Source organism: Polyergus mexicanus, unplaced genomic scaffold (assembly GCF_030449975.1).
Source record: "Polyergus mexicanus isolate NDT 795.1 unplaced genomic scaffold, iyPolMexi1.0 SCAF_6, whole genome shotgun sequence".
NCBI classification, from domain to species: Eukaryota; Metazoa; Arthropoda; class Insecta; order Hymenoptera; family Formicidae; genus Polyergus; species Polyergus mexicanus.
The window spans coordinates 4,474,015-4,487,564 of record NW_027223326.1 but is presented as its reverse complement, the minus strand read 5'-3'; the positions used below and the strand labels follow the sequence as shown (position 1 = coordinate 4,487,564).

The 13,550-nt window shown below is 42.8% G+C and overlaps 1 protein-coding gene across 1 annotated transcript; it reads left to right on the top strand.

Moving 5' to 3' along the window:
• On the top strand, positions 1–3,177 carry LOC138934308 (uncharacterized). Its single transcript, XM_070297933.1, has 2 exons — positions 1–545; positions 603–3,177. Exons 1-2 carry the CDS (start codon positions 1–3, stop codon positions 3,175–3,177), a joined length of 3,120 nt encoding a protein of 1,039 aa, XP_070154034.1.
• Positions 3,178–13,550: the final 10,373 nt, after the last annotated feature.

Here is a 13,550-nt window from a genome sequence, read left to right as displayed (position 1 = left end):
ATGGTTGATACGGGCGCAGCTCCAAATCTAATTAAGCTCCGAAGTCTACATCCCGAAGCGAATATTCTCGACACCGATAAATTGCTCCTTAGTGGAATAACGGACGGTAAAATCGAGACGCTCGGGTCCATACAAATTCTATACATGGGATACCCCATAGATATGCACGTAGTACGAAACAATTTCCCGGTACCTCAGGAAGGGATCTTAGGATCTGACTTCCTTCGGGACGCCTCAAAAATCGATTTCGAAAACCAATTCGTACTCTGGAAAGGGATGCGTGTTCCCTTTGCTCAACGCGACACCGTGGTCATTCCCGCCAGATCGCGTGCAACCTTTTATATAAAAGTTACCAACCCTCATATTTTAACGAGATACATTCCGCGACTTAGCGTCTGCGAGAACAGACACATTAATCTGCTGTATTTTGATATCCATACGATGCGACGAGATAACGCGACGCATTTCGCGTGGATCAAGAATCTGTCGCGACTCGTCGGCTCGCAACTGAGCGATAGGCAAAATAAATCGCATATATGCGATCGGTGAGTACGAATTAAAAGAATCGTCGCGCGATGTCGATAATGTGCGTTATGTCGCAGATGCATGCACTATTTTCAAACGAGCGAAAAGTTATCGGCTCACAGCGTGGACTGTGTAAGGATGAACGAGTGCGCTATAGTCCTTCCTACCAAAGACGACAAATGGTTAGAGTTTCGCAACTATAGTAGAAAGGAGCGACTTCCATTCGTGGTGTACGCCGATCTCGAATGCGTGCTGAAGAAGAAAGAGGAGAGAAGAACGTCGAACACATCTATCGTTCAGCATCACGAAGTCTATAGCGCCGGATATTACGCGCGATGCGCGCTCGATGGCGTTAGCTCGACCTACAGAGCTTATCGCGGCGAGGATTGCGTATCGTGGTTTGTTAAAGAACTGCACGATCTAGCGTTTCGCGCGAAGACTATTCTCGATACCGATGCTCCTATGACGGATCTTACACCGGACGAGTGGGAGAGATTCGTAAACGCGACGCGCTGCAGCGTATGCGAGAGACCGTTCGAATCGGGAGACGCTCGCGTGCGCGATCACTGTCATCTGACCGGACGGTACAGAGGTCCGGCGCATTCGAATTGTAATTTAAATTATAAGGATACTTACGTAATTCCCGTATTCTTTCACAATTTATCGGGCTACGACGCGCATTTTATCATTAAAGATGTAACTAACGCTTTTCCCGGCAGCGTGGAAGTATTGCCGATAACGAAAGAAACGTACATCTCTTTCACGAAGAACGTCGAGGATGCGTGGGACGAGAAATGGTTCGGGAGACGCTTGAAATTGCGCTTCGTGGATTCTTTCAAATTTCTAAGCGCGAGTCTCGAAAAATTGGCGTCGTATCTAGACAAGAGCGAGTTGAGGATCGTGCGTTCGGAATTTTCCGATCTTAGCGACGCCGATTTCGAGCTTCTCGGGCGAAAGGGCGTATTTCCGTACGAGTATGTCGACGACGTAGATAAATTGCTGGAGACTTGTCAACCGCCGCGCGAGGCTTTTCACAGTTCGCTAACCGGTGACGCGATATCCGAGAGCGATTACGCGCGCGCGATAAGAGTCTGGGAGCGGTTTCGCGTCGAAACGTTGGGCGATTATAGCGATTTGTATTTAAAGACCGACGTTCTTCTATTGGCCGATGTCTTCGAAAATTTTCGCAACGCGTGTATGAGGAGTTATAATTTAGATCCCGCGTACTATTACACGTTACCGGGATACACGTGGGACGCTATGTTAAAGTATACGGGTGTACGATTCGAATTGTTAACCGATATCGATATGGTGATGTTCGTGGAACGCGGAATACGCGGCGGGCTAAGTCAATGTTCCAACAGATACGCGCGCGTTAATAACAAGTATTTACAGTCGTACGATCCTTCGGAACCATCGTCGTATCTCATGTACTTCGATATAAATAATTTGTATGGATGGGCGATGTCTCAATCGTTGCCTTACGAAGATTTTCGATGGGTCGATGACGTTACGAGCGTTGACTTAACGTCCGTGACACCGAACTCGCCTATCGGTTACATTCTAGAGGTCGACCTTGCATATCCGTCCAACCTTCACGATTCTCACGCTGACTTGCCATTCTGCCCGACGCGCGATAAGCCGCCCGGAAAACGAGACGAGAAGCTTCTCGCCACACTGTACGATAAGAACCGTTACGTAATATATTATCGCAATTTGCAGCAATGCATTAGACACGGATTACGCATTACGAAAATACACAGAATATTGCGATTCGCGCAATCTTCATGGCTGCGCGAATACATCGAACTGAATACACGATTACGAATTAACGCAAAAAACGAGTTTGAGAAAAATCTATACAAATTAATGAATAATGCCGTGTTTGGCAAAACTATGGAGAACGTACGCAATCATTCGAATGTTCGACTCGTGACTCGATGGGACGGGCGATACGGCGCGGAGGCGATGATCGCGAAGCCGAATTTTCACAGTAGAAGCGTTTTCGCGGAGGATCTCGTAGCTGTAGAATTGCGTAAACTCGAGGTTAAGTTCAATAAACCGATTTATGTAGGTATGTGTATTCTCGATATATCTAAGATTCGTTTATACGAATTTCACTACGAGTACATGCTAGCATTGTATCGAGATAAGTGTAAAATAATGTACACCGATACGGATAGTCTCATTTATTGCGTCGAGTGCGAGGACATATACGAGAATATGAAGCGCGATATCGACAAATTCGATACGAGCGATTACGCAATAGGTAATGCGTATGGAATGCCTCTCGCTAATAAAAAAATACCCGGTGCGATGAAGGATGAGAACGCTGGCGCGATTATGACCGAATTTATTGGACTCAGAGCGAAAATGTACGCGCTGCGAGTCGCCGGTAAAAGCGATACAAAAAGAATCAAGGGTGTTAAGAGCGGCGTTGTCGCGAGAATGATAACGTTTGACGATTACGCGCGCTGTCTTCGACAGGGGATCGAGATGAAGCGCGAGCAGTTTTGTATAAGATGCGAGTTACACGAGATGTATACAGTATCGGAATTGAAGATCGCGCTCAGTCCGCACGATGACAAACGATACACGATATCGGGAACTACGGATACGTTACCGTGGGGACATTATAAAATACCGTTGTAGGGAGCGAAAAAATACGTTTCTTAAAACATTTAAATTTTAGTTAGTATAGTTTATTGTTAGTATAAACATATTTTATAAATAATATATTACCATTGTATTTTCGATATAATTCACGGTTGCGTCGAAAATAATAGTTCGAGAAGAACTTCTAACTGAAAAATACATATTTTTAACTCAAAAGAAAAAAAATATATCGAAGAGACGCGTTTCTAAATTTCATATCAAAGTATACAAGTTTTATATTACAGGCTTATGTTCTTTAATTTGAAATTTCAAGACTCGAAATATTCGTGAACCGTTGATTAATATTTTATGAATTATCGTGAAGAGATGTATTTCTAATTTCATATCAAAATATATTACATCACAGGTTTGTATTTTTTGATTTGAAATTTCGAGATTTAAAACATCGGTGGACGTTCTACGAATCGTTTCGAAGAACAAATTTGCGCGAATAATATAATTTGAATATAATTTATTGTAATAGATTTTAATAAAATAATAAAAATGAATCGGTCTTATTTATAATAGATTTTAATAAAAAATCGTGGAAATGTTCGATCAGTCTTATATATAATAGATATTGTATAAAATCTATTATAAATAAGACTGATCGTACATTTTCACGATCTTTCTATTATGCTCTCGGAAGTGTTTTATATAGAATAATGTGAAAAAGATGTTAATGCGAGTTTTAATGTTATCATAGTGACGTAATAAAGAATGTATACAAAGCGCGAGAAAGAGTACGTATAAAGTTTGAAAGAGAGAACGCAGGATACGGCGGCCGCGTAGCGGTGCGAGAGAGAACTCGTATAGAACGCGAAAAAATTCGTATATAACGCCAAAAAACGAACTTTTTGTGTTTTTGCGATGTAAAAGTCGTGGAAACCACCATTCTGTCCAAGTCTTGGCAAATCTCGACTCGATTTGGCAAATTCGCGTTCTACCTCATTAGCATCGAACATATATCATGCTACATGCAAACGAGACAAAATGCGAGAATTTGCCATAAATCGAGTCGAGATTAGCCGCGAATTGGACAGATCGATGATTTCCATGACTCTTTATTATATTCTTGAAAGTGTTATATATAGAGCAACGCGAGAATAAAGCTACCGCGAGAATAAAGTTACCGCGAGATACGACGTTCGCTTAACAATGCGATGAAGAATGTATATAAAATATAAAAAAGAGTCCGCATAAAGCGCAAAAGAGAGAACGCTGGATGTGGCGGCCGCGTAGCGGCGCGAGAAAGAATTTATATGGAGCGCAAGAGAGAACTCGTACAAAATTACGATTGTTTTATAATTATACGATTTAAAGATTAATAATGGTAATCACTCTAATCGATTATTTAAACGGTTAATCGATTTTCACAAGTCTTAATTTTAATTGTATTGTGTTATTATTTTTTTCTTTGTTTTATAATTATACGATTATTTTAGTTTTAACATGTCTACAATTTTTTCTAAGATTTTTTTGTTTTATAATTATACGATTATTTTAGTTTTAACATGTCTACAATTTTGTATAATATGTATAATATGTATAATATGTATAATATGTAGTTTTATTTAATAAAAATACATTTTTATCATAATACAGCTGTTTTATTTATCCAAGAATTGTGCGATTCGTCCATTCCTAACCATTTCACGTAAATCTTGTCACCTTTTCGACGCAGCACTTTTTCTACGAGATACACGTCGGGATCGCCAACGCGCAACAATTCGTGCTCGTAGAATCCTCCAGTGATCGGCTCGCCGCGCGAATCCTTTAATAGATACGTTACGGGATTAGTCCGTTGTATCTTAGTTATTCGAAAAATCTCTGTAGTCCAGTTGGGTTTGAAGCCTTTCTCGAAAATCGTCTTAAATTTACTGATGCGTACCGGATCGGCTACTTTGAATTTCGCCGGAGCCGCGATTTTTATATTGCTGTATACAGTATTTAAAAGTTTATTAGCAATTTTTGGAGTTACGTCGACAGGTCTCATATTTATAGTGCGATGTTTTCGCGTGTTATATTCCTCGACGAGTCGTGGTAACTCGTCGATCCACTTGTACGTTCCGTTTAGCGTGAAGTATTTCCACATAGAATTTTTGAGCGTACGATTGAATCGTTCGACTATCGACGCTTTCATCACCGAATATGTCGAATAATGATTTACTTCGTGCTTCTTCGCAAAATTTCGCATATCGGCATTGTAAAATTCTTTTCCTTTATCGGTCTGTAGATTTTACGGACACCTCTTAGAGTCTCGTATTATTTTAGATAACGTTCGAGTAACCTCGTTCGCGCTTTTGCTCTTAAGCGGTACAGCCCATGCGTATTTGCTTAATACGTCGATAACGGTGAGTATGTAGTTGTGGCCTTTGTTGAGTCTCGCGTAAGGACGCATCTCGACCACATCCGCTTGCCATAGGTCGTCGTACCCGCGCACCGCAATGCGACGACGCGAGAAGTTTCTTCTCGCGGGCGCGTGCAATTCCTCGACTAGTCTTCGTTTTTTAACGCTCATAATTCTTTTTTCTTTCTCTCGAGAATAACGTTGAATTGAATCTCTTTTTCAAGCGGTTCAACGCTCCCGCTAATCTCTCTTTCGAGCGGTTCGCCGCTCCCGCTAATCTCTCTTTCGAGCGGTTCGCCGCTCCCGCTAATCTTTGCTAGTTCTCTCACTCTTCTTGATAGCTCGTCCGTGTCTTTCTTCAATCGTGACGTTGAATTTTCCAATTCTCGTATCTTCGTCTCGGATTTCACCGCGGAATTCGCCGCGATACGCGATTTTTGACTTAGTTCCCGTATTGCTTTACCTTGATTTAACATTACTTTATAATCACTCGCGTTTCTCGTCGAGGACTCCGTCGCGTTAAGCGATATAGTTTTTTTCGCGATTTCGATTTGATCGCTTAAACCTTTGATTCGTTTATCTAAAACATCGATTCGTTTATCTAGAGCGTTAGCGCTCGTTTCTATTCTCGAAATGGAATTTTCCACAACGTCTATTCGTTTACTTAGAACGTCATCGCGCGTTTTTATATCGGAAACGAAACTCTCCGCGACGTCTATTCGTTTACCTAAAGCGCTATCGAGCTGAGCGAGTCTCGTGAACAGTAGAATGACGCCTTGCCCCGCCTCGTTCGCGTCTTTTCTCAATTGCGATGTGATTCCCTCGACGTAGCTTTTGCTTGTCGCATCGGCGTCTTCCTCAGGTTGAGCTAAGCGATCTTACGCTCTCTCGCGTCGTACTCGATGGAAGAGCTTAGACACAGCGCGTTATCGCGCACGTAATTTCGCAGAGACTCGATAGCCGGACGTAGTCTTCCGGTTCTCGTGTCGTAGCCTCGATTTTTTAAAGACGAGCCAAATTTGCTCACGGACATCGCGAATTCCGCGTACGACTGTGACGGTCATCCACGCGACAGTTCAATTTATACGAGCGCTCCTGTTTCGCGAAGCTCCTCGATTATCGATAGAATCTCGTTTTCGTGAGCGTTGTTGCCGGCTCGACGCGAAGCGTCTAACAATCGCAGACGATCCACTAATTCGTTTGGATCGTCCCAATGGACGTAATCGATTTTATTGTTCGTGACACGCATAGTCGACGATACGCGACCCGCGCCTATTTTTTTCGCGCCGCTGTTGTGAATAAGCGGAGCGATAATAAATTTGTATTTATATCCTTTATTTCCTAAGACAGATTTTTTAGCGTCATGATCACGTCTATGAGCGTTCGTTGTTAACAATATACTTCTGTATGTTAATTTATCTTTTTCTGTATATATGAGACTATTAGGAATTTTCATAAAAATTAATTCATACAAACCGGGAGTACCGACATATTTAATCTCATCTATAAATATGGAATCATTCGCGTTTACGTCAAATCGCTTATCGCCGAGCATCGCACTTTTCTCGCCGATGTAAACTCCGTAAACGTGATCAATCTCGTTCGGCGCTTCTCCGCCGAGAAGAGTCCCCATATATTTTCGCCCTAACGGTCCTAGTCGACCGTGCGATATTTCGCGATCTTGAGAAATTCGCGAAATTTGTTTAACAGGTATTTCGAGCATCGAGGGCGATTCAAGACTCTCGGATTCGAACGTTTCATATTCTTCGGTTTCGATTCGCGCGAATGGATCTCTTTCGACGGAAGACTCGTTTAATGGAGTAGAAACGGCGTTCAATCGTCGTCGAGCGCGTATTCGTTTCGCTTTAGGTTTTTTCCAAACGGGAGTTAGTGCTTCGTCTTTCCATTTTTCCTCGACGCTCGTCGAGGGTGAAATGTCGGTTGCGTCTTGTTTTATTATTTCGCGCTTAATTTCGTTTCGCTCTATCTCGTCTCGCTCGGCGCGATCAGCGATGCGCCGCAGCGGTTCGACGATCGGTTTGAAACGACTCTCTATCGCGATCTCATTTTCCATTTTTCCGGTCTTCAATGCTCTGTGTTTTTTACGAATCGATGCACGCGTTTTAGCTATCTCTTTTGCAGTCTTTTCGCGTTTACCGATATCTGTCGAGGCCATTGCAACTTCTTCTAACTCACGAGAGAGCGATCGACGCGTTCGACGTATTCGCGACAACTGATCGCTCTACGGTACAATGAAGTCGTTAAATCCTCGTCTGTATCTACCAGCGCGGAGCGCGCTATCTTTGTCGATCACTAAGAAACCATATTTATATCGCCAACACGCACGACATAGCGCATGAAAATTCTCATACGACATATCCGTGTTCACGTGATCGTTGTATGCGTGACGTAAATTAGTACCATCTTGTTTAAAAAGAATTAACAGATTAGCGTTATCTCGAATTAAATGCTTTGGTATTTTAGTATACGTTTGGCACAGATAGAAGCAATCGACGTTCGAGTGTCGACCCATAGCGAAATATTCTCTGATAGTATTTTGTTTGTCGCACGCTACATCGTCGAACACGAATATCGAATTCGGGAGAGCTTTGCTGGGTGAAATAACGTCAAAATTATTAGAAAATGTGAAATAACCTATATCTTCCATCGGTGTTAATAAATTTTCTAAATATTGATATTAAGGCTGCTGTAATGACTTTGAGTAAACATAAACGTTCTCGAAGCGTACGCCATGCGGACTCTCCAATAAACTAGAAGGCCCGCAAATGACGCAGCGAATAGCGCTCGGTAATAGACGACCGTGTCTACGCGTTTTTTTCGACGGTCGCGTTTTATTGTCGAGGTTCGTCACCTTTATCGCGATCGGTTGCCGCACGAAACGCATTCCTCTTGCTGCGCGCGTGCGCGGTACACTCGCGTGAGGCAGGGCGAAACCTTTTTATTTATATACGAATAGATCGCCATCAATCGCGCAGTAGCAAATTGCGCGCGGTGAATCGAGATGTTTATCTTACTAATAGATGGCGACGATATTCTCGATTTCACTACCGATCAATTGCGGTATATTCCGAAAATAATTTTACTAAAGCATTTCGGTCGCTACGTAGAACGATTGTGGGAGAAACTGCCTGAATATATAAAAGTGGATCCGGAGGTGCGGCGCTACCGTCGATGTCTAGAGCATTATAATCGCCCTTGGCAACGAACACACATTGACGGTCCGGCGCCGCTTGTTAAAGATTGCGGCGAATGCAATTCGCGAAACAGCAGTACGGTGTGAATCATGGCGCTGGCTTGTTGAATAGAGCGATAAACGCATTCCCTTTTGAACTACATATACCTGGATATCAATTTTGCGGGCCGGGTACTCGTCTTGCGAAACGACTCGCGCGAGGCGATCGAGGTGTCAATCCTCTGGACGCGGCCTGCCGCGAGCACGATATCGCGTACTCGCGAAGCGGCGAGCTCGCTGATCGACACGTCGCTGACCACGCGCTCGCCAAAAGAGCGCGCGAACGTGTCGCGGCTAAAGATTCGACTCTCGGCGAGAGAGCCGCCGCGGCGGCTGTATGGATGGCTATGAAATCGAAGACAAAACTTGGAATGGGTACAACGAAAATCAAGAGAAAAAAGAACAAAAGAAGAATAATCGCTACGAAAAAAAGAACGCTTCCGATAGCGAAACGCGGCGGCTTTTTACCCCTGCTACCGTTATTGGGAGCTCTCGGTTCTTTGGCCGGGGGAGCGGCGGGAATCGCGAAAGCGGTGAACGATCGCAAAGCAGCGCGACGACAACTGGAAGAGTTGCAGCGCCATGATCGCGCGATGGAAGGTCGCGGTTTATATCTCGCGCCGTACAAACGTGGAAGTGGCGTATCCTCAACGAGAAGAAGAGCTAAAAAAAACTTCGCGTAAACAGACGCTAGAGATCCTCCCATCCGTCGGAGCAACGACAAACGAACAATTAAATCGCGCGGCGATACTCTCGCGCGTACCTGACTTTAGAGGTGTGTTTATGCGCAACGCGCTTCCGTCGCAAGCGCGCCGCGATGAAAGCGGCATTGTGAATTTAGATGACGCATCCGGACCGGGTACTCATTGGGTAGCGTACGCAAAAAAAGGGGACGACGCAATTTACTACGACGGTTTCGGTGATCTTCGTCCTCCGCGCGAACTCGCGCGTTATCTCGGGCGCGACGCGAACATTCGATACAATCGTCGCTCCGAGCAGACGCGCGATCAGAATATTTGCGGACAATTGAGTCTTCGATTTCTCCGAGAAGTTGATTGGAGGAATCGTCGACTATAATATCAACCGTTATTCGTCAATCGAACGCAGTTCGATCGTTCTCGCCGATCATGTCGCTGACTCTCACTTTTTCCGGACGAAGCAGTATTCTCGCGGCGAGTTATTTTCCGCCTCTCGATTTAAACGACGACGATTACGAATTAGGTTTAACCAATTTTGAAACTTATAATACGATACCAAATATAAATTCTACGAATAATAAATTTTACTTCGATAATAATGACGAGATTATCGCGATTCCAATAGGATCTTACGAATTAAGCGCTATAAACGCGTATCTAAGAGCGGCGATTCGTCATAAACGACGAGCGAGAGAGGAGGAACGAGAACGCGAAAATGAAAAACCGGAAACGAACGATGACGATTACATATACGATGTTGATGACGATTATTTCGAAGACAATGAGAATGGCGATAAAAGTGAAAATTCTATAACGCTTCGCGGTAACGATAACACTATGAGAAGCGAAATTAAATGCGCATATCAAGTAAATTTCACAAAACCCGATAATATCGGTTCGCTCCTGGGTTTCTCATCTCGTGTATTACAACCGAATAAATGGTATGCATCCGATAAACCAATAAATATTATGGCCATTAACCTTATTCGAATAGAGTGCAACGTTACAACAGGAGCGTATCATAACGACAAATCCGCGCATACTATACACGAATTCGCGCCTAACGTTCCACCCGGATATAAAGTGTCGGAAATTCCAACGCAGATCATTTACCTTCCGATCATCGCACGGACCATTACCGATATAAACGTGCGTGTTGTGGACCAAAACGGAAAATTGATCGATTTTCGCAGCGAAGAAATTACGATTCGTCTACACGTGCGACGAAAACGATAGAGAAGCGCGCAATGCTCGTAGTGAACGGATCGAACACGAGAAACGCACCTATTATCACTGTCGCGTCACCTCTAAACGCAGAAAAAAGAAGAAAAAAGGGAGGAAGACTAACCGCCGCCAACGAGACTTTTCAGCGCTCTTTGGGTTTTGTCGTGCCGAGAACCGCTTCTTCGTAAAAAGCGGAATATGCGACATTCTAAGTATCAGTGGGGAGCCAATCTTCGACGATCGCATCGTCAAGATCGAAACTCACACGTACAACCCTTACGCCAATACTACGTTCGGAAATAGCGATGAGATACGAATTCCTATACAACAGCAAGATTTGTATACGTTACCTTGCGACAGTTTTATCTACATTGAGGGCAGACTCGAGTCGAAGGAAGCATCGAGCGCGCAAGAGGAAATCGCATCGGTAACGAGATTAGTAAACAATTGCGCGGCGTTTATGTTCGAGGAAATTCGCTACGAGCTCGATGGCGTAGAGATCGATCGAAACAGAAACGTTGGAATAACGAGTACGATTAAAAATTACGCGTCGCTGACAGTCGAAAGAAGTAAAATATTAAAAAACGCTGGATGGGACTTATTAGCAACAACTCATTCGTCAATCGGTGATTTTAATTTTTGCGTACCTCTTAATGTGCTATTAGGTTTTTGCGAAGATTACAAGCGCGTTGTGATCAACGCGCGACACGAGCTTATTTTAATACGAGCGCGCAACGATAACAATTGCGTTATATCGCGCGAAACACAAGAACCTAAAATCGTTTTGTTAAAAATACAATGGCGAATGCCTCATATAGTATTGAATGATGTTAATAAATTAAGATTATTGCGCACGTTAGATAGTGGACGATATTTGAGCGTCGCTTTTCGCTCATGGGATCTTTACGAGTTTCCGCTTCTACAGAGCACGACCAAACACTCGTGGGCCGTCAAAGCGGCAACACAACTCGAGAAACCGCGATACGTTATCTTCGCGCTACAATCTGGAAAGAAGAACGTTCTGTCCGAGGAGCCTTCTTTATTCGACGATTGTAAACTAACTAATGTCAAACTATATCTTAATTCCGATTTTTATCCTTACGATGACATGAATTTAGATTTCGATAAACATAAAATCGCCGTATTATACGATATGTATTCGAAATTTCGAAAAACGTACTACGGATGCGAAAACGACGAAACACTCTTAAATCTAGATAAATTTTTAATTCACGGCCCACTCGTAGTCATCGACTATTCTCAACAGAACGAGTCAATTAAAAGCGCCACTGTGGACGTTCGCATAGAGTTCGACTGCAAGGAAAACATCCCCTCTAATACCACAGCTTACTGTCTTATTATTCACGATCGAGTGGTAGAATACAATCCGCTCACTAACGTCGTGCGCAGAATCGTGTAAACGCAACGATACTCGAAAAAATATGGAGACAGAATAAAACGCTTAGAAAAATCTAGAAAGAAACACTTCGAGTATCGCTAACAACGACGATGGACACACCGATTTTTGTCGATCTTCAAGGTTTCGTAGTTAACGAAAAATTCGTCGTGAAAGAAGTAGCCGTGTTAAGAAATGATGTAGAATTGACGCATCACATCTTTCGCTCGCCGATGTCGTGGGATTTGCTCACGAGAGCGGAAAAATCGCGAGCGTGTTGGTTGATATCGAATCATCATCAGCTAAAGTGGAACGATGGACACACAAATTATGGGTCGATGAAAAAACTCGTTCGAGATCCCATATGTCGAGGATCTAATCCTGATTCGACGGTGCAGATCTATGTCAAAGGTCACGAGAAGAAGAAGTGGTTAATCGAGATCTTAGGAAACGTCGCCGACGATTGCGATATAGCCGTTTCTGTCGAGACTATCGACGCCGATTACGAAGACATCGAACGTCTGGAGACTCTGAACGCTTCGCGGGCCTTTCATTGCGGATATCACGCGAAAAATTGCGCGTTAGAAAACGCGTGTAAATTGCACGATTGGTGGTTTGAGCGACGCGATTGTTTGCGCAATATGAGCGATTGATTTTATATTATATAAATTTAAGTTATATAAATTTAAGTTATATAAATTTAAATTATATAAATTTAAGTTATATAAATTTAAGTTATATAAATTTAAGTTATATAAATTTAAGTTATAATGTATCAAATTAATTATATATTTTAAATTTTAAATATAATTATAATGTATTAAGTCAATTATATAATCTATAAGTTTAATCATGAATATGTTATATATTGTTGCAAAATATACGTTACACGAAAAAACCGCGTTTTTTCTTTGTCGCGGTCGCATCCTTTATCGCGGTCGCGTAACAAACTTAATTATAAATTTATAACTGTCCATAGATATTATTTTATCGCGATCGCATAATAAACTTAATTATAGAAATTTTAAATCTATTTAAATATACTATTTAAATATACTATTTAAATATACTTAATACGGACACAGATGGTTATTACGAGAAGCGCGAGAACGAGAGGATACGGAAGAAGAAAAGAAAAGCGTAAAGAATCAACGTTTCGCTTAATGTTTAACATTTATTCATAAAAATTATATCTTACAAATGCGCTTTATTAACGCGTAAAATTACTCCGTGTCGAACGGTTGCGATTCGGGCACATAGTTCGCTAATTGTACATTCGCCCGCGATTTACCCTCGTTGACCGTCGCCGGTTCGGCCTCGTCCTCCATTGATCGTAATTCGAGTTCGCCGATCGGTCGCGATTCGGGCTCCTCATCGATCTGTGATGCGACGACTCGCCTAACTTCGGGAATGGCGAAGGGCTCCTCATCGATCTGTGATGCGACGACT